Below are 23,570 nucleotides of genomic sequence, written 5' to 3' on the forward strand. Positions count from 1 at the left end.
GGACATGTTGTGAGAATGCCGGACGACTGTCCTGCAAAACAGGTGTTCGCTACGAATCCGGTAGGAACAAGACGAGCGGGGGCGCAACGAGCGAGGTGGTTAGACCAAGTGGAGCGTGATCTGGCGAACGTGGAGTGCCCGAGAAATTGGAGAACGGTTGCTAGGAACGAGTGAATTTTAGGAATTATGTTCGTCAAGTTATGTCGTAAGACGGAATACTATGTAAATAAATGAATAGGGCATGCAAAAAGAATAGTAATAAAAAAATTGAAGGTTCAATAATATTATTCACGGTTGAGTAATTTCACACTAACAGTGCTAACAGTAAATAAGTATTTATTTTAATTTCTTATTTTAGAAAATAAGTTCTAGAAGTTGCCAATTTTTCTTTCAATAAATTTAAAAGCAGAATTGAATGAATGAATTTGAAGATTTCATTTTTTAAGAAAATAATCATATTTTCTTAAATAAAAGGAAGTAGTAAGCTAGTTCTTTTTAAGCACAAGCATGATCATTTGATGAATTGGTACACCCAAAATAATCCGCACGTCGTGGCTACGTGAAACACACATATTTTTTATCCAATTGATTTTCACGTAGCTTCTACCAGTAAAACATGTGAACGCACGTCAATAAGAATTCGCATGCTATAGACTCAGGTGCAATTTACGTGAATTTTCATTATGTTCGACGGAATGGGATGATGAAAGCGTCATGAATTAATTTTAGTTTCGAAATGAAATTTAGGTCGATTTGTTTGATGCTTTTTCTTTTTTTGTTTTTCATAAATAACAACGAATATGAAATTTATTCAAATTTATTACCACCATTATTATTCAACACAACACTTACTGTCACTACACTTTTTTGTGATGAGAATTCCGCGGAATCTGCATGCTTATGACTTTCTATTTCCTTTCTGGTTTGCTTCCTTTAGAGATCCCGGTTGACTGGCCTGAAAATATCCACAAAATTTAAATTCGAAAACAATAAAAAAATAACTTGCATCGAACTCACCAGGATGCAACGATATCTTGGAGCCACTAATCGGAGTTTACTGTTTACCAAACATGACTTTACTTTTCGATGCGCCGGAACTTCTCAAACCGAATCACTTTCCGTAGCAGAATGAATTCTCTTATTGCGCGAAACTTCGAACATCTGCAACGTTGACCACAGTTCCAAATATCCGGAAAACCACGAAATAGCCGAAGACTGATATCAGGTTCAATTCTTATAAGAATTCACTAGCACGCTTGAGAAAAATAACTCCAAACGCCATCCACTTTGACTTTATGTGAAAATCATGAGTAAGTTATGTGGAAGTAAAGTAATTACTACCAAGGCGTCCTTTATACACTGTGGTTACTAAAAGATTCACGTAAAAACGATATGATGCAACAAAATCTAAGTTTACGTGAAAAATCCCGTATAAATAATTTCCTTATTATTTTGGGTGTAAGAAAAAAATTCTTAATATTTCGGAATAATTAACTCAAGAAATTACATACAGACATTACATTACACACAAAATCCGAATTGTTATCACTGACATCGAATTTTAATGATTATAAGCAAATTTGAATCACAAAATCCGGAGTTATTAAATATCCGCCAATATTTACATTTTTTAGAAAAAAAAATTATGAACAAAAATACTTGACTTTATTTTTTTTTTTTTGTAAATCCTTTATTTGAAACGGCTCATACCTTAAGGCTTTAAGGAGCCAAACTCGTTTTTTTTAACAATTTATTTCTTAGCTTAACACTTTTATTTTTGAGGAAAAGAGAGATAGAAAGGGAAACATGAAAATGAAAAGATTCATAGGCGAAGATCGATAGCTTTAAGGAAAAGATATATTTCGAACATGTAGTCCAAGTCGAGCATAGCCAGCACATCTCTCACCGGAACGTTGGGTGGCTTTCCTCGGGCCCGAAGGGAGTCTATAAAATTCGTTCTGGCGATAAGGTGGACCTCACACGACCAAACAATATGCTCGATGTCATGGTAACCTTGGCCGCAACCACACAAATTGCTGCTAGCAATGTCAAAACGATAGAGTACCGCATCTAAGGAACAATGATTGGACATGAGACGGGAAAATATACGAATAAAATCCCGACTCAGGTCCAATCTATTAAACCAGGGTTTAAGGCTTACCTTTGGGAAAATCGAGTGGAGCCACCGACCCCTGTCATCCTCGTCCCATTTGCGCTGCCAGTTGACAAGAGAGTTCCCTCGTACCAAGAAATAGAATTCGTTGAAGACGATTTCACGTGGATACGTGTCGCCTTCCGTCGCCCCCACCTTTGCCAGAGAGTCTGCCTTCTCATTGCCCACTATCGAGCAATGCGAGGGAACCCAAACAAAGGTGATGGAAAAGCGACGTCTTGTTAAAGCACTCAAAATATCCCGTATCTTCTCTAGGAAGAACGGCGAGTGCTTTCCCGGTCGTATTGCGCGTATTGCATCAACTGAGCTTAGGCTATCCGTTACAATGTAGTAGTGCCCAACAGGCCGTGAGGCGATGCTGTCCAAGGCCCAGTGAATAGCAGCTAACTCTGCTATATATACAGAGCATGGTGACTGGAGGTTATAAGAGGCGCGAGTTGTTTCGTTGAAAACTCCAAATCCCGTTGATTCCTCAATTAGAGACCCATCGGTAAAGTACATTTTGTCAGCATCGACGTGTCTATATTTAGCTTCGAAAATTCTTGGAATCAGAAGTGGGCGATGCGAATCCGGGATTCCACGAATTTCCTGCTGCATAGACAAATCAAACTGGACAGAAGAATTATCGTAGTCTGGGATGAAAACACGAGTTGAAGAGTACGAAGAAGGGTTTACCTGCATTGACATGAGGACATGATATATAGACATAAATCTGGTATGAAGATTTTGCTCTAGTAACCTTTCAAAATTAACGATCACCAATGGGTTCATGACCTCACACCTGATGAGGAACCGAAGTGATAGTAGATTGTATCGATCTTTCAAAGGAAGTATTCCTGCCAAAACTTCAAGACTCATGTTGTGCGTTGTGGACATACAGCCCAAAGCGATGCGAAGACAACGGTATTGGATACGCTCGAGTTTGATGAGGTGAGTTTTGGCAGCCGACTGGAAACAAAAGCTACCATATTCCATCACTGAAAGAATAGTTGTTCGATACAATTTTAAAAGATCTTCTGGATGGGCTCCCCACCAGGTGCCAGTGATTGATCGGAGAAAATTGATTCTCTGTTGGCATTTTCCTTTCAGATACTCAATGTGTGCTCTCCAGGTACATTTGGAATCAAACCAAACCCCAAGATACTTAAAACACCTCGATTGAGTGATCGTTCTGCCAAGAAGTTGGAGCTGTGGTTGAGCTGGTCTATGTTTTTTAGAGAAAACTACCAACTCCGTTTTCTCTGGAGAGAACTCGATCCCAAGCCCCAAAGCCCAGGAAGACAATCTGTTTAAAGTATCTTGTAAAGGTCTGTGCAGATGTGACTCAGTATCACCTGTTACAGATACTACGCCATCATCTGCAAGTTGTCTTAAAGTGCAGCCCTCAGAGAGACAGCTGTCGATGTCACTTACGTAAAACTTGTACAAAAGTGGACTCAAACATGAACCCTGCGGGAGGCCCATGTAAGAGGTTCTTCTAACTGCAATATCTCCGTGAGCAAAGTTCAGATGTTTCTCACAAAGCAAGCTGTATAAGATGTTGTTCAATAAAGGAGGCAGACCCCGGGAGTGCAACTTGTCTGACAACACCTCTATTGAGACTGCATCAAAAGCTCCCTTTATGTCTAGAAACACTGAAGCCATTTGCTCACGTTTTGCGTACGCCATTTGTATATCTGAAGACAGCAAAGCAAGACAATCGTTTGTTCCTTTGCCCCTTCGAAACCCAAATTGAGTATCTGAAAGGAGACCATTTGCTTCTACCCATTTATCCAAACGAAACAAAATCATTTTCTCCATCAATTTGCGTATACAAGACAACATCGCTATTGGACGGTACGAATTCGCATCGGACGCTGGTTTTCCGGGCTTTTGGATAGCGATAACTCTCACTTGTTTCCACTCTTGGGGAACAATGTTATTCTCCAAGAATTGATTAAATAAATTTAACAAGCGAAATTTGGCGGCGTCCGGAAGGTTTTTCAACAAGTTAAATTTGATTTTATCAATTCTCGGAGCTGAATTGTTGCAAGAGAGGAGGGCAAATGAAAATTCGACCATCGAAAAGCTGGAATCCAGACCACACCTATCTGGAGGCACATTCCGGATTATTTTTTGCACAGGTGTAGAATCTGGACAGACTTTTCGTGCGAAGTTGAATATCCATCTATGTGAATATTCTTCACTTTCATTTTCGCATGCTCCGTGCAACTTTCCATAAGGTACTCAAGGATGTTTCCCGTGATAAACCACCCACAAAATTTCGCCAATACGCCTTTTTTTCCCTTTGATCAATTTTTTGAACTGGGTTTCTAGGGAAACATATGATTCAAAAAGGACGAGGGTTCCATGTTTTCGAAAATCTTTGAATGCTTTTGATTTGTCCTTATAAAGCCTGGAACACTGTTGATCCCACCATGGATTTGGGGGCCTTCGAAAAACAGATGAATCTGGGATTGGTTTTGTTTGAGCGCAAAGTGCACTTTCATGGATCAAACGTGAAAGAAAGTGGTACTCCTCCAAAGGAGGTAAAACATTCATAGAATCAATGGCATCTGTTATTTCGTCCGAGTACTTTTCCCAGTCGATGTGTCTTGTTAGGTCATATGCCATATTTGTTGAATTTGAAGTGCTGGCCCCATTGGTGATTGTAATTTTGATCGGCAAGTGGTCACTACCATTGGGATCAGGGATCACCTTCCACTGGCAATCCAATGATAGTGAATTTGAGCAGAGTGAGAGGTCAATTGCACTTTGTCTTGCAGGAGGCTTAGGTACTCGTGTTTTTTCACCCGTGTTCAAAATTGTTAAATTGAAACTGTCACAAATGTCATAAATAAGAGTAGAACGACAATCGTCAGATTGTTCTCCCCACACAGTTCCATGTGAATTGAAGTCACCCAGGATCAACCTCGGCTCAGGAAGCACTGAGCACAGGTCCTCTAGCTGATTTCGATCCACTGCAACTCTATGAGGCCAGTACAAACTGACAACGCATAAGTCCTTACCTCTTATAGTTATATGACATGCAACAGCTTCAATTCCTCCTGATAAAGGGAGGTGGATTCTATAAAAGGAGTGGCGCTTATTGATCCCCAAAAGCACCCCTCCATAAGAATCGTTACGATCCAAACGGATAATATTAAAATCGTGGAATGAGATGTTTGATTGAGAAGAAAGCCATGTTTCAGAAAGGCCAAAAATATCGCAACTAGTTTCATGAAGAAGAAATTTGAACGGATCCATTTTAGGAATGAGACTTCGACAATTCCACTGTAAAACAGTGATATCTTCGACCTCTGGGCGTAAATTAGCCATCGAGAGAGATAAACACTGAAAGAAGGGGCCAAGTTTGCATCAATTGCTTTAAAAATGTCTTTACTACAGGTAGCATTGAGGTTACAATGCCTCTGATCGATTCTGATGCGTTGAAAAACGTGAAAACACCATTCAAAATGTCAGACAACTTGAATAGTCCCGATTGAACAGTTGGTTCTGACAAATTTACATTAGTTTTTGGGGTCTTAGAAGTCGTCGGAATTTCTGGTTTATTTTGGGGTGCAAAATTCATGGAGAATCCTGGAGGAACAATTTTTTCTTTTAAAGATGTAGTCGGTTTTCGCCTTACGCTTATTGGAGAGCTAATGGTTGGGATTTTTTTTGGAACCCTGGGGTTCTTAGAAGCACGTTTTGCGCGTTTCCGGGAGTTTGCTACAAAAATAACTGGTTGGTCTTGATCAGTGGATTCATTATCTTCAATGTCAACTGGCAACACTGAAAATATATTTGTGGACTTAGGTTGGATCGGAGGCGCCGCGCTCTTCAAGATGGCGGCATAGGAACGTTTTGATCGTTCCTTTAATGAGCGCTTTTGACTATCCCAGCGACTCTTAAATGCCCCGCACGAGGAGGTATCATGGGGTGAGCCCCCGCAAAAGACACATTTGTGTTCAATTGCTGAGCACGCTCCAACCCCATGATTCTCCCCGCATTGGGGACACCGTTGCTTGATACAGCAGTGCGACGCAGTGTGCCCCAATTTAATGCAATTCTTACATTCCATTACGCGAGGCACGAAGAGCCGCACAGGAAGCCTCAACACTCCGTCAATCAAGACGTAGTGAGGGAGGGCGGTACCTGCAAAGGTCACTCGGAATGAGGCTGAAGGCGAGTACTTTTTAACTCCGTTTACGACGGTGGTAGTTTGGAGTTGGCGGCAATCCAGGATTTCGACCGAAGTCGAATCGAGGTTCCGAAACTTACCAACGCCGTTGGACTTAACGTATTCTTCCTTCAGACTCATTTCTGAGATCACGCCCTCGATTTCTACGTCCCGAGACGGAATGTAGACGCGATACTCTAAATTTATGAAATTGCTAGTAACAATTTCATTTGCGGCCTTCCGGTTGCCCACAACAACGCGCAGCTTGTTTGGCCGCACCTTAGTTACGCTGGATACAGAGGACCACCTTGCCAGATCTTTCGTGATCTGAACTACATTAAGGTGCTTACCATCTTTTTTGGGCCGGATGAAAACCACCCAAGGGCCAGAGAAATCTGAGCTTTCTACGTATTGTCGGAGTCGGGTTGTTCTACTCTCCGCAATGGATGATGAGGAATTATCAATCTGAGTGTGACTTGCATTTGAGGGACCAGACTCATCCGAATCCTCCAAATGCTCCTCATTCTCATAAGTCAACACTTCTTCATCCATAGATGAAGGGTTAAACCCCCCGCCTTCGTTCATATTTTCTAACGGAGACACTAATGCCTTCCGTTTTGAAAATATGAACGAAGCACTTAAATGTCGAAATTACAATAAAGAGAAAAAGATAGTGTAAGTAAAGTGAAAAAAGAAAAAGTACAAACTTGTAATTCGTATTCAACGATTTGTTTCGGTGTAAGCGATGGACCAGATTCCAAATATAAACAATGGCCGGCCGCCACGTGGTTTCGTCTCGGTCCGTATCGTCCGTATCCACAAAACTCCGTCCGAACTGTTTCGCCGTCAAGATCGGAGTACGTGCTGTGTCAAGCTTGGTGAGTCGTCTTGAATCAAATCCTTTTGGATCCTCGGTCACGGCAATCCAGGCACGAATCAGTCGAATCAGGCTGCCAGGTAGGTTAGTCCTCGATATCCCAGTGAACCGTGTAAAAACTCGCGGATTTAACGTTTTCACAATCTCACGAAATCAATCGAATTAAAAAATTTTCGATGGAGAAACGGGACACTACGACTACACTCTTCGATGTATGAAAACAGAATGATGAAAAAATACTTGACTTTAGTTTATCGAAATAGATCAGTCGTCCACATTAATTTTGATAAAATTTATTGAATAAATTCCGGTGCAAAATACATAATTTTAATGTGTCAATTTGAATTTTTATTTCATATTGCAAATAAAATGCAAACATCTGGGCAAAATCAGGGCGATTTGGCAAGCTTAGTCTAATCTTATTGGAATTCAATATTCAGGACACAACAAGTTAGAATTTTTTTTGAAAACTGTAGAAGGATAATTAACTTGGGATAAGATTTCAAGGTCCTCAGGCGAGATTGTTAACCATTCTAGTCGTTCATAAAAATTTGATTTGGAATTTGGGATTTTTCGTTTAGAAAAGAACATTTTGGGTGCCATTTTTGGACCCTCATTTGGGGGGGGGGGTTCATTTTCCCATACCATTTCTCCAAAAGAGGTGATAGACAAAATCTGATGAATGATTTGAATTTAGGACGTTAAAATTAGTGATGAATTGGCATTGATTGTTTGTAATGCTTGAGCATAAATTTGTTGGATATCATTCAAGTTAAAAAGGGCTGCATGATAGTTGATTATAATTAAATTGCCCCTGCACAGACGGCTGATTAGCAGCGCCTGCAAGTATCCTACGAATTGTGGTTCAAAAATCTCAGCCAAGCTGTTTTTCATTAAGCAATTTAGTTACTTTAATAAACATTCGATTATGATGTAAGTGTTTATAGGGGAAAGGAACGAATTGTCATATTTGCCGTTTGTAAAGTTTGTGATATAAAATGCTGGTTAATCCATTCACCTCTTTGGATGTTGAAAAAATCAGAGACATTTTAATCTAAAATTATAAACTGAATGTCGAGATTTTAAGTTGACCCAAGTCCTGTTTACTATATAAATATTTATACAAAGAGCCTGAAGTCTACAATCTTAAAAAAAGTTCTACAAAATGATCACCCACCCTAATATTCAACGCACGCATGTATTGTATTTGGCCACACTGAAATTTTGATTGCTCTCCAGGGGTGCCAGGTGGTTTCGTCAAAAATCATGGATATAATATGCAGCTCTGCTTAGATTGCATAGATAAAGGCGAAATACAGGTGCTTTTAAACGCCTTAATTTATGCAATAGTGATCGATCTCATCACTATTGGTCACCCTGATGCTCCACTTAAACGCCTAAAGGTATAGTGTCCAGCTGAACCCTTCAACCACCGCTTGAATGATGCCAAGTTTTTTGTTTTTATTGTCTTTGTTTCTATATTGTTAATTCGCGGGAAAAGTTGAAATGGATTGTGAATACGAAATAAAATTTCTCTTTCGTTTCGGACGTCCCACAGAAAAGTAGTGTTTAATTTCCTATCCGCAATAGCTTGGATAAAACATTGTTTTATCCAAGCTATTGCGGATAGGAAATTAAACACTACTTTTCTGTGGGACGTCCGAAACGAAAGAGAAATTTTATTTCGTATTCACAATCCATTTCAACTTTTCCCGCGAATTAACAATATAGAAACAAAGACAATAAAAACAAAAAACTTGGCATCATTCAAGCGGTGGTTGAAGGGTTCAGCTGGACACTATACCTTTAGGCGTTTAAGTGGAGCATCAGGGTGACCAATAGTGATGAGATCGATCATACCGGCCACCTAAAACGACTGTTTTATCACTAGTAGCCCTAGCTTTTGTTTTGATTTGAGCTAACTGGATTTTTTTTAAGCAGTACACCAACCGATTTTTAACAGGATATCTGGGGCACAACGGGGCAGGTTGGCTCGGAACTGGACGGACATTGTATCGGATCTCCTTCTGTTGCTGGGTACAGGATTCAGAAACCATGGGGTGAGATCTGGATCATCAATTCTTCTGGGATGAAGGTGAAGTGAGCACTGATCGGCGATCAGTGCGGCAGGTTCCCGGTTGGCTGATTCTCGACAATGGACATCAGTGCTTTCCATTCGAGACGTATTTCTGGCGTGTGCTAGTTGAAGTGGATGGCTTTGTTTCTCGGTAAGACAGTTCGACGATTCGGCATGAAAGATGTTTGCCTCGGGACTGGGTAAAATTGGATTCCGGCTCATCTGGGAAATAGGGCTGACAGAGATCCTTGGATGCAGATTTACTGCGACAAACCATTCGTAGCGTAATACTGGTCGGATAGCCAGCACAGCAGACGATGCCCGGATGGCTGGTATTGGACCTGAATACCAGTACAACCCACCCGGGTTGCTATATTTTTTGTTATATAGGCTGGATCAGTGGGTAATGGACTGGAGACATTTTGAACCGGAATCGGGTTGTTACAGCAGGTTGTTGACGGGTTGCGGTACACCAAAAGGGTCATCTGTGGTTGGGTGATGTTGCTTTTGAAGACACTATATTAACGGCGGCTTACTGTCGGATGTAGTAGACCAAGCGTGATCGCGCCTAGGTTACGTTGCAGGTTACAGGTCGGGGTAGCTTAACGCTGCAAGAGTAACAAACTCATGGCGAAAGCTTCCCAATCCTGGTCACGGCACCAATGTTTTATCCAAGCTATTGCGGATAGGAAATTAAACACTACTTTTCTGTGGGACGTCCGAAACGAAAGAGAAATTTTATTTCGTATTCACAATCCATTTCAACTTTTCCCGCGAATTAACAATATAGAAACAAAGACAATAAAAACAAAAAACTTGGCATCATTCAAGCGGTGGTTGAAGGGTTCAGCTGGACACTATACCTTTAGGCGTTTAAGTGGAGCATCAGGGTGACCAATAGTGATGAGATCGATCAAATAGTAATAAGCAGCTTCTTGGCTGGCATGTAGTTGATATCGAAAAACACCATTTAAATAATATCTGAACCGAAGACTACCATCCGTTAAATGGCTTTATCTATTTTATTACAGATTCATTCGATTTCCTCAAAATTGAACTAAAACTTCGATTATATTCGAGATGTTTTTATGCAAAGCAGAATAATTCAGTTCATAAATATAAGAACAGTTTTAAAAAATCAGAACAAATCAAGAGTTTTTGAAAAATCAGGAAAGTTTCTCGAAAATCAGGACAAATCCTGATCAATCAGGACACCTGGCACCTCTGTTGCTCGCTCAGTGTTTTCATAAAAAATCGCCGCCGCAGTGAAAACTTCGATCGGAAGCGCCTCGTCCGCGGTTTTATTAAATGTTTGCCATCGTGATCATCCGGATTCCGGTCTATTTCATGTGCAACGCCATCGGGAAGTTTTGAACTTCGCTCTAGTGAACAATTTGTTTGCCGGAAACTTGTGCTTGTGCTCGTAAATCGCAAAAGAAAACTAGAGTGTTCCCACCATCATCGTCTATCGTTTCAAGCAGCAGCGCAGAGGGGTAACGAAAAATGGGCGCGTATCTATCGGAACCGATTACCAGCAAGGAATCGTGCGACGAGGACAATGATTTTCTGGCTACCGGATCCAGTTCGATGCAGGGATGGCGAATCAGTCAGGAGGTAAATTTACGGGGAGGACATGTGGAGATTATTCTGCCTCACAGGGGCTGTTTTATTTCGATGCTGCCCGGCATGGTTTTGTTCCGGCATCTTGATTCTCTTGCTTTTTTGCGAAGATGACTCGAGCGAGTTGAAAAAAAAGAAGAAAACTGCAAGGCAGCACGCGATGTAATCACAAACCATGGTGTTTCGATGTGGTGTCGGTTTCTTGAACGCGGTGCGTTTCGTAGTCTGCATTTCTGCATAATAACTTGGATGGTTTATCAAAATTTAATATGAATTTTAAGAAAATAAATTTTGAGATAATTGAATTTTTTTCCGAGAATTACTTGGAATTGAAACTTATCTTTTATAGTACTGATATTATAATATTTTAAGCTGATGCAAATTTAGAACTTTACTACATATATGAATTCGGCCAGGACAACTTAAACATTCTGTAAAGTTTTTTAACTTCAAGCTTTTGATCCTCAATAAATTGATTATCTGAGGCAAAGAAATAGCAAATCTTGATTCTATCAAAATTCTAAATCAAGATTACCGTATGTTTCAACGAAGAAAACAAACATTGGCTGATGATGTCAGTATAAAAATAATCACTTATCACCCAAAAGTTTTCTGTCAATAATTGATAAAATTTCTTCCCAGGACGCCCACAACTGTATTTTAACTTTCGACGAGAAAACTTCGTTCTTTGCCGTTTACGATGGACACGGTGGAGCCGAGGTTGCCCAATACTGTAGTTTGTATTTGCCAGCGTTCCTGAAATCTTTGGACAACTATAAACTTAAGAACTTTGAAAAAGCCCTAAAGGATGCCTTCATCGGGTTCGACGGTGTTCTGCTGGAAGACAAGGTTATCGAAGAGCTCAAAAAACTCAACGAAAAGTCGAACGGCGAAGAAGCAATAGAGGAGGATGACGATGACGAGGAAGAAGAGGACGATAATGTCGACAATTTGCGCAAGGAAGCACACATGCCATTGAACGAAGTTCTCCAAATGTACAAAAAAGATAAGAAAAATCCTTTAAATAAATTAAAGGAAGGAAGTAGTTCCAAACCATTGTCACCCTATCTTAAGGGAAAACGTAAGGGAATGGGACTTCCTCCGCCTGAAGAATATGCAGGCGCCAGTTCCAGTGGAGCAGGTTCGTCTTCGCAAGAAGCAGATGCTTCGAGCAGCAAGAGTAAAGCCGCCGATGCAATCGATTCCACGGTTAGCAGCTCCAGCAGCAACAAGTCTGAGGGGACCGAAAAACCGGAATCGACAGCAGCGGAACAGAGCGACGAAATAAGTGACACCGATGGAAATGTCTCCGCAAAGACCAAGAAAGAGGAATGCGCTCCGGACAGTTCTTCATCTAAATCCGGGGAAAACGAGTCCAAAGTCAACGGCGAAGGGGGCAGCAAATCAGTGGTTTCATCATCATCTGCTGCAGGATCATCGGCAGCCGAAAATGGTATCGTTTCAAGTGGTGGCAGCAGCAACAAAGATGCCGGTGGTTCTTCAAGTGCTGCTGCAGGTTCATCGTCAGCTAACGCGCCTGGTGGTTCCAATGCTGACAGTTCTTCGGCAGGAGCTGGATCATCATCGTCGGCAGCATCGCCCAAGAAGCGGGCAGCTCGAAATGGAGCCCCCAAGGTTATCGACGACTCCGAAGACGATGATACTGAAACCGATGAGGAATTCCCACCAGTTGCTGAGACCTCGAGCACCGAGGATGGAGAGGAAGATCCGTATGGGTAACTTGTCTTTTTAGATCAATGAAATATGATTTTTAATATTTTGTATGTTCGTCTACAGTGAGGAGGGCATCGAAGAAGAGGAAGACGATGAGGAAGGCGAATACGAAGAGGAGGAAGAGGATGATTACATCAATGAAGAAGATGAAGCCTTTATGAGTAACATCACGGATGAACCAGGAAAAGATAGTGGTTGTACGGCCGTTGTTGCTCTACTTCATGAGAAGGAACTCTTTGTTGCCAATGCTGGTATATTTTATAATCTCAAAACAAAGTTAGGAATGGTATTCAATTTGTGTTCTTTCAAACAGGTGATTCTCGATGCGTGGTTTGCCGCAATGGTAAAGCCTTGGAAATGAGTGTGGACCACAAACCGGAGGACCAGATCGAATTCGACCGGATACAGAAGGCTGGTGGTCGGGTTACCTTGGATGGTCGCGTTAACGGGGGTCTGAATTTGTCGCGCGCCATCGGCGATCACGGTTACAAGATGGTAAGCTTAGTGTCAAAATTCATCTTGAAAAAGTTTTCTATTTTATAACTCCAATAACTCATCATTCCACCAATTCTAGAACAAGAAACTGCCTCCAGAGGAACAGATGATCTCCGCTTTGCCCGACATCAAGAGAATTTCGATTGGTCCAGAGGACGATTTTATGGTGTTGGCGTGCGACGGTATTTGGAACTTCATGACCAGCGATGATGTGGTTGACTTTGTTCAAGAACGCATTCGGGATCCCACTAAGAAGCTGTCCGAGATCTGCGAAGAGGTGTTTTTTTTTATCAAACCTTGTGAAAAATTGAAAATTTAACTTGCATTATTTTTTCTCAGATGTTTGATTACTGTTTGGCCCCGCACACGAAGGGCGATGGCACAGGTTGTGACAACATGACGGCCATCATCGTGCAGTTTAAGCCCAAGCTTACAGGTTCAGCTTCGAGGAAGCGCGCAGCATCTCCGGATCCCGAATCTGCCGATTGCAAGAAAGTAAAGACCAGTTCCACAACCTGTACAACTTCAACAGACGACAAGAGCAGCAAGGCTGATGCAGAACCCGCCAGCTCTGACGCGACTGATGAAAAGGAAGCGGAAGCCACGGTAGTTTCCGTAGAGTCCAGTTCGGCTGCCATGGATTCAAGCGAAGATGCTGCATCTTCATCGACGTGAATCTTCGGTAGATAAGCTCATCCATACCTACTCACCTAGTAAGTACTTGCCGGTTTTGTTTTTATCATTGGGAATGTGTCACCGCAAAGTAAAAAATATTCATATAAAAAAAATCAAAAATCGTTCTGCTGTTAATTTGGATTTTAACCCAGCCGCCGAAAATTGGTCAATTTTACTTATGCACCAGCTAATAGTGTTGCTGTTTGACAAAGTAGTGGATTAACCAGAAAATATTACATTTGTAAACCCCCCGTTAGAGGTAGAAAGTGACAACCCAGCACACACATTCAACATTTCTATTGCATATGTTCAGTATTTCTTATAAAGCCGTGAAACCATCTGACGACATAATAATTGTTCTGAATAATTGTATATCAACCAACCTGAAGAGTGTCTCCATTATACAACTTACTAATATAAAATATAAGAATTTAAATTATGCTTTGGTTGACGCTCTAAAGTATTGAACAGCCAGAAAATTGTAGTAGTTTGATAGTGTAACCCTATTCAGGCAAGAATAAACTGGTGTAGTTCTTAGATACAAAAAAAAAACGACACGTTTTTCCTTAGTAAGACCGTATATTTACCAGCCAAGTCGGTAATAAAACACGACAAAGACATCGTAATAATCAAATCCCTGGGTCATGTAAATATTTGTTCGGAGTAATTCACGCAAAACAAACCTATGCATCCTTAAAAAGTAAGTTATCGTCCAGGCTGGATGAAATAAACATGAAGTAAAAAAAAGTTCTACTACTACAACAAACAGGTATGATATAACTCAAACACAAGTCTCGTAGTGGTCCAATTAGAGGACAATACAGTGTCTTTGGTTGAATATTTAAACTTTTTAATTGTACCGATAGTGAAGTATCACCGCTGCCCGTTTATTGATTCTGATAGAAGTTGTCTATAATTTCTTGTTGCTCCGATTCAATCCTCTGTAGGTACTGGAACTCGATTTTTAGCTTATCCAGCTCAACCATTTTTTCAATGATTGCACTCTGAAACAGAGAATTACTTGAATTAGACAAACAGGTCAAACTAGCTTTATTCTCCAGTGTTTAAACCTGTATCTGTTGTTGTTCCGCCTCCCGTTGCTTTGAGAAAGTCTTCAACAGGTTCTGCACCCCGATGGCTCGCATCTTCTCTCGATCGACCTCACTGGCAAAGCTCTCGACGATGGTGGAAAACTGTTCGATAATCCGACGAAACTCTTCCAACTCTGAAAATTTTATGGAAATGACGGGTTTTAAAAAGTATAGTTTACCTTTTTTTCTAGACTTCATCATCGGTGAGAGATTTTAACTAATGCCATAAAAAAATCATAGCCCAAAAATAAAATCGTTCGTAAATTGACCTTTAGCGACCTTAACAACATGATGATCGGTAGGTCGCTCTTCCGACATCGACTAAGATAGTCGCTTGAGTTATCTATTGTAACCATTCGGAGGTTTAGATTTGTCAAGATTGGGAAGATGGTCAAGATTAATCGCGTAAATGTAAATGTCAAGCAGGGGTGGTGATTGAGTGTTAAGTGGAACAGACCGGCCTTTGAACCCCAAAACTTTTGGGCCAAAAGAAAACCTCAAAAGCAGCCAACCAACATTGTGTCGAAAAGCACAAGTCGATTGAAGTTAACACAGAAAATCCTTCATATTTCACGTTACTGGGCAGTAGCACAGAGGCAGTAGGTTGAGATTAAATTGCCTAGCTATTGGACCTCAAATCAGGGGGCAATAGAAATGGGGATTCGAGAGACGGATTAGACATATACGCTGCGAAGATATGTGAACAAGATCTAAAAATCAGTGCTGGAACAACCCATAATCGGAAAAAGGATGAAAATCGGTCCAAAATCGGGTACTGTTTTGGTCCGAAATCGCGCGAAAATGAAGCATTTTTTTCGGACGACGCAAGCACTGTCAAGAAAAACTGACCGATTTCGAATTAAAACCGGACCGAATCATAATGATATCCTTTATTTTTGACAGTAATCGGTCCGATGGAAAAACAGCTACCGATCTGGGAAAAGAAACATCTTCGCCATCGTTTCAATAGTATAAATACAGGCGTTTTTGCTTTGGTTTTATCACGTCAGTCAAATTCAATCAGTCTTTACCACTTTCCGATGCCTGTTAATTTCAAATGGAATTGATACATCTCTAACTCACTGTCCGTAAATTGTTCGCATTCCTCTCGAAGATCATTGGTTTCGTTGGCCACATCAGGATCAATCACTCGCAACGTGTACAGATCATCGACATATAAACCAGACTTGCCGAATTCCTCGTTCATTGTTCGTTCTAAAGAAATTTTAGTTTCTCAGAATTTGTACCTGACTCCCAATGTTTATTTGCGTTTTGTGAACCAAAAAGGTGATACAACCCACGTGATTGTTTGATCAATAGCATCTCCATGGCGACCATGCTTCGAGGCCCGTTACATTTATTTTCATACCACTTTTCATGAGTACTGCTAAAAGTCCTCTACTGTAACCAAAAGGTTTTGCGTACCGCTGCAAATAAAGCCGGATGGATTTGTTTTGAGGTTTTGGCAGCTGCGGATTCGTCACTCCGCCCATAATCATCAGAAGAAAATTTGCTGCCCATCACCCACAGTGAAAAGTAACGGAGCGCAGCGAAAAGAAATTTCCGGACAAAATTTAGCACCTCCGAGAACAGCTCGGACCAGCCGTAAACCGTAGTTAGTTTGTAGTTTTTCCCCTGGCCCGAGTGCGGTTGTGCGTGTCCAGAACACCACCGCCGGAAGCAGTCAAAATTGAGGCCCAACCAGACGAACAGCAGCCATCATCGTCTTCGTCCAGCAGGAGGAGGATGTCGGGTGACCAGAAAACGCTGATCAAGGGCAACCCATCGCAGTACGTGAAGCTGAATGTGGGCGGTTCGTTACATTACACTACGATTGGGACCCTGTGCAAACAGGACACGATGCTGCGGGCCATGTTCAGCGGCCGGATGGAGGTGCTGACCGATTCAGAAGGTAAACTAAGCTAGGCTTTTTACAGTTACCCCCTGCCAGGGTGATTCATTGTTTTCTCTTTTTGTGTTCTTTGGAAGATATTTGAGATTATGTTTGTTAGAAAATTATCGACCTCTTTCCACAATTTTAAAATTGATGAATTTTCAAATCTTTTTTTTTTTTCGTTTAAAGTCAATTGTACCGCTGCTTCACTCTATTCGTCCAAGCATAGAAAGTTCTCTCAATTTCATCTAAACTTAAGAAAAATTCGCGCAACGTATTCATACTCTTCATAAGTAATGGTTCTTTTATTTCCTTTCACAGGTTGGATTCTCATCGACCGTTGCGGAACACATTTCGGTACCATATTGAACTTTTTCCGGGACGGTAGCGTGGCTCTGCCGGAAACTACCAAGGGCATTGCTGAATTGCTGGCCGAAGCCAAGTATTACTGTATCGAGGAGCTGGGCGAAGCTTGCGAGAAAGTTCTCGCCAAAAAGGAACGCGAATCACGTGAATCAGAACCGATTTGTCGGGTCCCGTTGATAACGTCCCAGAAAGAGGAACAGTATCTGATTACCACGGCCACAAAACCGGTGGTGAAACTGTTGATCAATCGGCACAACAATAAGTACAGCTACACCAGCACATCTGACGATAATCTGCTGAAAAACATCGAACTGTTCGATAAACTTTCGTTGCGATTCAGTGGCCGAGTGTTCTTTATCAAAGATGTCATCGGATCCAGCGAAATTTGCTGCTGGTCATTCTATGGCAATGGGAAAAAGGTGGCCGAAGTTTGCTGCACCTCGATAGTGTATGCCACCGATAGGAAGCACACCAAGGTTGAATTTCCTGAGGCACGTATCTTCGAAGAAACCCTCAACATTCTGCTGTACGAAAACAAGAACGCTCCGGACCAGGAGCTGATGCAGGCCACCTCGCTACGTGGTGCGGTCGGCGGTATTTCGTCCTACACCAGCGACGAAGAGGAGGAACGAACCGGGCTGGCCCGATTGCGCCTGAACAAGCAAAACAATCCCACATGATTTACGCATCAGTTGGTGATACGTAAAAAGTTGTTGCCAAAGAGAAATTGAGCAAAATGCATTTGGTTTTCGAGCTTATTGAAGGGATCCCGTTGAGAAATTTTCTTCTCGGGATCGACCACATTTTTGGAACAGTTTTGAAATGTTTGAAAGTGTATGAAATAGATTTCCTAACATTTTCAAATATTTTAGAAATTGTTCAGAAACCTTTTTTGTTTTCTATTAAAATATTCAAATTAATTCAATCACTGGTACCTTGTTATCCTATTATTCTTTGCGTGAGATTTTTTTCATCATTTTGCTTGCTTTTGAATACGAATATATTGCCTGTATTTTTAAACTATACTTTCAAATTAAATTCCACCTCACGTAGATTACACAGAGGAAACAAACTGTGTTTGTTTCCTGATTAAAAAATGCTTCTCCGAATAAGTCTCTTATTCGTCTCATGCAATCACACATGACTTACATGGCTTACTCAAATAGACATTTTTAAAGGATGATTATTGATAATTTGAAGTTTCGCAGCTTCAACTGTAAAATATTCCTCAGCAGCGTTATACATATTATATACAATTACATTACTTTCAAAGGCATCGGCGCAGAAAAATAATAATTGTAAAAAAAGTTCCCGGTCGATGCGTTTCCAACTGTGCAACAAATCATGTCACTTGTAACGATGACTGTCATAAATAATCTAATAAATGAATATGGAATTTTAAACAATAGTTTCATTCAACGATCACATTAACTCGCCTTTTAGTTAGGAACTTTTGAATATAAACCCTTAATATTTACAACGCTTGAATGCGTTCAGTAGTATTCCATCCAGGTGGTTGTCACGGGCAACGAAATTTCTATTAAATCAATAGATAAAGAATTCGGACTCGACTTGCATTTGATTTCATCTCTCCAAACTACTCGTTTAAAATGGCAGATTTGGATTATCCAGGTAGGTATTTATTCAATCAATCAAAGTGGAAAGTAGCTAATCTACAATTCTCCTAACAGACATCGATCCTGCAAACGAGCTGGAAAAGCGCGTTGCCGATGCCTTTCTCATCTTCGACCACCACTGCAACAAAACGGTGGACGTCCGCGAAATTGGTACCATATTGCGCTTCCTGGGTTGCGTACCGACCGAAGCCGACGTCAACGAAGTCATTTCGGCTACCGAATTCGAGGACTCGAACGGCACGGTGCATCTGTCCAAATTTCTCCCGTACGTCAGCCAGTTGATACTTGAGCATAAGTGAGTTCTTGTCCGGTTGTTGTTTATAATATATGCTTCAGGTAGAATTCAAAAACTTTTTCAGGCTGGAACCGGCTCCCCCGGAGAAGCTGCTGAAAGCTTTTCGCGTTTTGGATCAGGAAGGTAAAGGGTTTGTCGATCGCGAGTACATGACCAAATTGATTACTGAGGAGGGAGAACCATTTACGGCCGAAGAGTTGGAAGAAATGATGGCCGTTGCAGTCGATATGTCAACCGATCGAATCCCTTATGAAAATTATTTGAATCAACTGCTAGTGAGTATATGTTCGCAAATTGAGTTATCAATTATTAACCTGTTAATTTGAAATAGCACGAACCTCAAGATTCAATATACACGCTTGCCGATAGCTTGCGAAGTCAAATGAAGCGTAAAACGATTTTCAAATTTTACAAACGTTAACAAACTTTTTCTTTCCAGGTCGACTTTTAAAACCAAATCTTTCAATAAAACCTGCATTCTTCTAACAAATAATTTGTTTTATTGAGTCGACATTCATTTTGTAACACCGATAACTGCACAGCGGAATATTGGTCTTTGAGCAGTTGTACCGTTTGATGTTGGTGCAATTTGGCATTCCACAGAGCACTATTTTCGGTGGATCTTTGGGAGCTTGCGCTTGTAGCGGGAAATCCACATTCGGGGGCAACGATATCGAAGCCCCCTCCACGGTATTCACGTACGTAATAACGGGAATCTGAGCTTTGACTGGCTTATTTTTTATGGCCTTCACTGATTTCGAGTCCTGCTTCTTGAGCAATCTCTCCATCGTTTTCTTTTTGTCTTTTTCCCTCTTTTCATCTGCCATCTGTTTCCGCTTTTGCGATTTAAGCTGTGCCTTTTGAATAGCTTCTGCTGTCATCACTTTTTCCTTATATCCTGTTGGCAAAGCCATCAAAATTTCCCCAACCGGACCAGCTGTTTCTTTATCGGTGTTCCTTTCATACATCGCTCTCTGTCGAGCCGTCATCAGCTTAGGATCCTTCGGCTTGATCTTCTTAAGCTCATCGTCAACTTCTTCCAGCTTACCGGACTCGATTGCATCCAGCCATCGTTCTTCCTCGCTGGAAGTGCCGCTATCTCTGCCTTTGCCCTTTTTCTTCTTCGATTTTGATAACGATTGGTTTTTGCTGCTCTGGGGTGTCGTCTTTGTTCCCGGTGAAGGGGCCACCAGCGATACATTGGACTGGCTCATCATACTGGTATCGTTATCTAACGAGGCTGCACTCAAACCGGTGACATCGGTTTCCAGTTCCGTAATAATTTCCGGTTCCGGATCGGCCTCCATATATTCGATTTCCTCCATAACTTCAACCGTTTGTTCCACCTCCTCTGGAACACCATACTCGAACGATTCTACCAGCTGTTCCGTTTGGGTTTTGTTTTTCTTGTGCTTCTTATGTTTTTTATGCTTTTTATGGGAAAACCCGTGAAAATCTTCCTCTGAAATTTGGAAAATTCTTTTGTAAATACAAGGCGTCAGGAAACGAAAAATATTGAATCATCATACCTTTCTCTAGGTCCAGGTCCTTTTTCTTACCCATCTTATGATTTTGATAGTAAATCTGTTAACTTTGTTAAGATTTTTGATCGATTTTTTTTAAATACTTTAGGATTTTATGGAGCACAACAAAAAGTACGGAAATTAGTTTGATTGCAGCGGTACTAAAAATTGTAAACATCGTACATATGTGAATCAACTGTGGTAAAAAGCGAGAGGTGTGCTTAGGGTCGAACTACAAAGATGAAAATAATTCATTCTTATTATTGATAACGGTTTTCAAAACTTTTTGAGTTTTAGAATCCATGGCGAAAAAATACATAAGTTGGTTTTATAGGGAATATAGAAACACAAACGCAGATAAATTAATATACTATAGGAAACTCAACTCAACTTCAAATCTTTTTTCAATTTATGAAACGTTTATATTATAAACGTTTCATAAATTGAAAAAAAGATTTGAAGTTGAGTTAAATCTCAAACAACTCTTGATAGACGACTAAATTGTCATTTTGTATTATAATTCTGACGTACCTACCGAGAAAAATGTCAAAGATATTATCCCAAATTTTAGAAAATAAAACGTATTTTCCCTCATTCTCTGTTCATTTATTAAAATAGTTTTATAAACGTTGCATCCATACAGTTGGAGCAAACATAATCGTCCGGATTATCCAGCTGGGCGCAAACGGTGTGCATCGTAGCTCCTCCACAAGCTTTACAGCCCACCAAATCAGAAGCACCAGAACTTCCCTTGCCCGATGCTTTGCTTCCGAATCTGCAATCAGCGGCTGTACATTTGGTCGAATGTAGATCCTTGAACGCACCTGTTTCCAGTTCCCAGCTTGCGTCTCGCTGCGGTACAAAGATTCCATGCAGCCGGGCATACTGCACAAATTCCTTATCGTGACAATTGGGACACTTGAAATAGTAGCCCGAAGCAAAAGCGGACCTCTGCATGCAAGCTCGATGATACCAAATTATTTCGGGCACTGAATTTTCCTCTTCTGGTTCACAAATGGAACAAAAGCTCGACACTGGATTGTACGGTCCAATCTGGTTCCAACAGATTAAACAAAGTGTATCTGGCCCATGTGATTCTGGGTGCTGAAACGGCAAATGTTCGTGGCAAAACGAATTGAACTGATCTGCGAACTGCGTTACACAGCTATTCTTGTAACCGCAACTATAATGATACCATCGTGTGCATTTATCATGACTGCATTTGACCGGAGCAGACAATTTCCCGCAATAGTAGCATTGAATGGAACGGTAGTGTTTAAATGAGTTCATAATATCATCTAAGAGAAAACCTAAGATTCCAGAGCTGTCCATTCCTTGTTGGTTTAGATAGTGTCCCGAAAGGAGACAAAAGTAATGACATCGAATGGTTTTCCTGGCGAACGGTTTCTCGATAAACTCTCCATACTTGATGCGGCTTTTATCGCTCAACAAGCATATGTCACAGAGGTGTTCGGAGCTGGAATCGAGTACGTTAAGCTTGAAACGTGGATCAGCGACGACATACGGAAACGGTTCCTGGCAAAGACTTTTATCTACAATGTCTGTAAATTTGTTTGATGAGTATAAACATAATTCGAACAGATTTCATAATCATTACCTTCTGTCATGGTAAGCTCAATTTGATTTTTAAATTGAATCAGTTGATTTGGTAATGAATCCTCACTGATTTCTCCAGTTTCCATTGGTAGGAGGTTATCATGGTCCTCAACTGCTACTTCAACATCATCTTCTGGATTAAGCTCTAATGTTTCAATGCGTTTAGCAATCATTCCATTTTTCCCTCGCTGTTCACGGTAATAATTTTGTAGTTCTTGACTTTTGGCAAAAAGCAACTGACCAATTTCTTCTAATCCTTGGTATCGTCTATTTTCCAACCGATGCACGGTTGGAAAACACTCTATTAGCTTATCCAACTTTTCAGTCTGTTCCAGCTCAATCATTTCATCACATGGGATGTTCAACGGTAAGGTATCGTCTGTGATGATAATACGATCTATTTTGGCATACTTCCGATAGTAAGGATTTGCGTATTCGAACCCCTTGAAGAGATCTAAGGAATTTGTCTCTTTGATAATACTCGTCTCGATTTCGGGATAGCATTCTCGAAGCTGATCCACTGGCGGTAGGCAATGCACACAAAATATCAGTTGATTTAACTAAAAGCACATAAAAGCGTGGTTAACGTATTCGAAAAGTGGCCAACGTATTTAAAATATTTTAACAGTTTAGAACATAAAAAAAGAAATGGAGCATTTCAGTCCATGGTACCCACCTGAAGTCCTGGTATCAACTTGGCGAAATCGTTGCTGGGCGGGAGATAAAACAGGAACGGGCTGTTCCGAGCACAGCAGCGACAGGACATGAACCGCAGCCGATCGATACCGAAGTACGGGTTATCTTGACCGCTCAGGAGATCATCGTCGATGTTCATTTTAAAGGAAAACTTTTGAAATAAAAGGAACTTGTACGAGCGCGAACTGATCTGCTTATTTCTGCGAATTTAAAATTCAAAACAAACCGCTGACATCAAATTGTAAAAAGCATTATACAGCGCTCTCTGCGTGTGAAGACATTTACACTGAGAAAAATTGGTTGAATATTTCATAAAACAGAACAGATGGCGGAAAGCTGACCCACTGCTATTGTGTAGTCCTAAATTTTCCATAATTTCACAAAGGTTGCGTAATACAAAATTTGAAAAAACGTGGTTGCTACAAACTTCAAAAATTTTTCAATTATAGAACATTGATTATAAGGTTTTTGTTTTTATATTTAATGTTTATATGCCTTCTATATATTTCCTTCTATAGCCCAATTTTAGCACTACTTATCACAAAAACTGTTTTTAGTTTATCAATTTCCATTAGCTTTAAAATGGATTTTGAGCAAAGGATCTAAAAGATATATATCCATAAGATGACATTTTCGCC

The 23,570-nt window shown here is 40.7% G+C and overlaps 6 protein-coding genes across 9 annotated transcripts; 3 read left to right on the top strand and 3 right to left on the bottom strand.

Moving 5' to 3' along the window:
• Positions 1-10,518: 10,518 nt before the first annotated feature.
• Positions 10,519-14,653, top strand: LOC129760250 (probable protein phosphatase CG10417). Of its 2 annotated transcripts, none has more exons than XM_055757857.1 (6): positions 10,519-10,903; positions 11,552-12,645; positions 12,707-12,894; positions 12,957-13,138; positions 13,218-13,415; positions 13,478-14,653. In XM_055757857.1, the coding sequence occupies exons 1-6, from the start codon at positions 10,793-10,795 to the stop codon at positions 13,811-13,813; spliced, it is 2,109 nt and encodes a 702-aa protein (XP_055613832.1). In that variant the 5' UTR covers positions 10,519-10,792; the 3' UTR covers positions 13,814-14,653. The 2 variants fall into 2 exon arrangements, with proteins under 2 accessions (XP_055613832.1, XP_055613833.1); XM_055757858.1 differs by having other exon boundaries at positions 11,552-12,639.
• On the bottom strand, positions 14,310-16,206 carry LOC129760251 (intraflagellar transport protein 20 homolog). Its single transcript, XM_055757859.1, has 3 exons — positions 15,988-16,206; positions 14,884-15,038; positions 14,310-14,817 (listed from the first exon to the last, which is right to left on the bottom strand). Exons 1-3 carry the CDS (start codon positions 16,109-16,111, stop codon positions 14,701-14,703), a joined length of 396 nt encoding a protein of 131 aa, XP_055613834.1. The 5' UTR covers positions 16,112-16,206; the 3' UTR covers positions 14,310-14,700.
• A 178-nt stretch (positions 16,207-16,384) lies between these two features.
• LOC129760247 (BTB/POZ domain-containing adapter for CUL3-mediated RhoA degradation protein 3) lies at positions 16,385-18,570 on the top strand. Its single transcript, XM_055757854.1, has 2 exons — positions 16,385-16,816; positions 17,120-18,570. Exons 1-2 carry the CDS (start codon positions 16,651-16,653, stop codon positions 17,842-17,844), a joined length of 891 nt encoding a protein of 296 aa, XP_055613829.1. The 5' UTR covers positions 16,385-16,650; the 3' UTR covers positions 17,845-18,570.
• A 123-nt stretch (positions 18,571-18,693) lies between these two features.
• LOC129760246 (dynein regulatory complex protein 8) lies at positions 18,694-19,574 on the top strand. 3 transcript variants are annotated; one of them, XM_055757853.1, is made up of 4 exons: positions 18,694-18,796; positions 18,856-19,096; positions 19,161-19,371; positions 19,536-19,574. In XM_055757853.1, the coding sequence occupies exons 1-4, from the start codon at positions 18,775-18,777 to the stop codon at positions 19,545-19,547; spliced, it is 486 nt and encodes a 161-aa protein (XP_055613828.1). In that variant the 5' UTR covers positions 18,694-18,774; the 3' UTR covers positions 19,548-19,574. The 3 variants fall into 3 exon arrangements, with proteins under 3 accessions (XP_055613828.1, XP_055613825.1, XP_055613826.1); XM_055757850.1 differs by having other exon boundaries at positions 19,428-19,571; XM_055757851.1 differs by lacking the exon at positions 19,536-19,574 and having other exon boundaries at positions 19,161-19,533.
• On the bottom strand, positions 19,574-20,770 carry LOC129760245 (INO80 complex subunit B). Its single transcript, XM_055757849.1, has 2 exons — positions 20,626-20,770; positions 19,574-20,558 (listed from the first exon to the last, which is right to left on the bottom strand). The coding sequence occupies exons 1-2, from the start codon at positions 20,657-20,659 to the stop codon at positions 19,579-19,581; spliced, it is 1,014 nt and encodes a 337-aa protein (XP_055613824.1). The 5' UTR covers positions 20,660-20,770; the 3' UTR covers positions 19,574-19,578.
• A 442-nt stretch (positions 20,771-21,212) lies between these two features.
• On the bottom strand, positions 21,213-23,132 carry LOC129760249 (G2/M phase-specific E3 ubiquitin-protein ligase-like). The gene is made up of 3 exons (XM_055757856.1): positions 22,913-23,132; positions 22,238-22,796; positions 21,213-22,181 (listed from the first exon to the last, which is right to left on the bottom strand). The coding sequence occupies exons 1-3, from the start codon at positions 23,069-23,071 to the stop codon at positions 21,229-21,231; spliced, it is 1,671 nt and encodes a 556-aa protein (XP_055613831.1). The 5' UTR covers positions 23,072-23,132; the 3' UTR covers positions 21,213-21,228.
• Between the last annotated feature and the right edge of the window lie 438 nt (positions 23,133-23,570).

This window comes from Uranotaenia lowii, unplaced genomic scaffold (assembly GCF_029784155.1).
Source record: "Uranotaenia lowii strain MFRU-FL unplaced genomic scaffold, ASM2978415v1 HiC_scaffold_53, whole genome shotgun sequence".
In the NCBI taxonomy this organism is placed as follows: domain Eukaryota; kingdom Metazoa; phylum Arthropoda; class Insecta; order Diptera; family Culicidae; genus Uranotaenia; species Uranotaenia lowii.

Coding starts and splice junctions, on each gene's coding strand:
- LOC129760251 (XM_055757859.1), bottom strand. CDS start 16,111: ATGAACGAGGAATTCGGCAAGTCTGGTTTATATGTCGATGATCTGTAC. Junction 15,039..15,987: donor ATGCGAACAATTTACGGACA/GTGAGTTAGAGA, acceptor TAAAATTTTCAG/AGTTGGAAGAGTTTCGTCGG. Junction 14,818..14,883: donor CGGAACAACAACAGATACAG/GTTTAAACACTG, acceptor TCTCTGTTTCAG/AGTGCAATCATTGAAAAAAT.
- LOC129760250 (XM_055757857.1), top strand. CDS start 10,793: ATGGGCGCGTATCTATCGGAACCGATTACCAGCAAGGAATCGTGCGAC. Junction 10,904..11,551: donor GATGGCGAATCAGTCAGGAG/GTAAATTTACGG, acceptor ATTTCTTCCCAG/GACGCCCACAACTGTATTTT. Junction 13,416..13,477: donor TGTCCGAGATCTGCGAAGAG/GTGTTTTTTTTT, acceptor ATTTTTTCTCAG/ATGTTTGATTACTGTTTGGC.
- LOC129760249 (XM_055757856.1), bottom strand. CDS start 23,071: ATGAACATCGACGATGATCTCCTGAGCGGTCAAGATAACCCGTACTTC. Junction 22,797..22,912: donor AGTTGATACCAGGACTTCAG/GTGGGTACCATG, acceptor ATGTGCTTTTAG/TTAAATCAACTGATATTTTG. Junction 22,182..22,237: donor TGAGCTTACCATGACAGAAG/GTAATGATTATG, acceptor ACAAATTTACAG/ACATTGTAGATAAAAGTCTT.
- LOC129760247 (XM_055757854.1), top strand. CDS start 16,651: ATGTCGGGTGACCAGAAAACGCTGATCAAGGGCAACCCATCGCAGTAC. Junction 16,817..17,119: donor GGTGCTGACCGATTCAGAAG/GTAAACTAAGCT, acceptor TTCCTTTCACAG/GTTGGATTCTCATCGACCGT.
- LOC129760246 (XM_055757850.1), top strand. CDS start 18,775: ATGGCAGATTTGGATTATCCAG. Junction 18,797..18,855: donor GGCAGATTTGGATTATCCAG/GTAGGTATTTAT, acceptor TTCTCCTAACAG/ACATCGATCCTGCAAACGAG. Junction 19,097..19,160: donor CAGTTGATACTTGAGCATAA/GTGAGTTCTTGT, acceptor AAACTTTTTCAG/GCTGGAACCGGCTCCCCCGG.
- LOC129760245 (XM_055757849.1), bottom strand. CDS start 20,659: ATGGGTAAGAAAAAGGACCTGGACCTAGAGAAAG. Junction 20,559..20,625: donor GGACCTGGACCTAGAGAAAG/GTATGATGATTC, acceptor TCCAAATTTCAG/AGGAAGATTTTCACGGGTTT.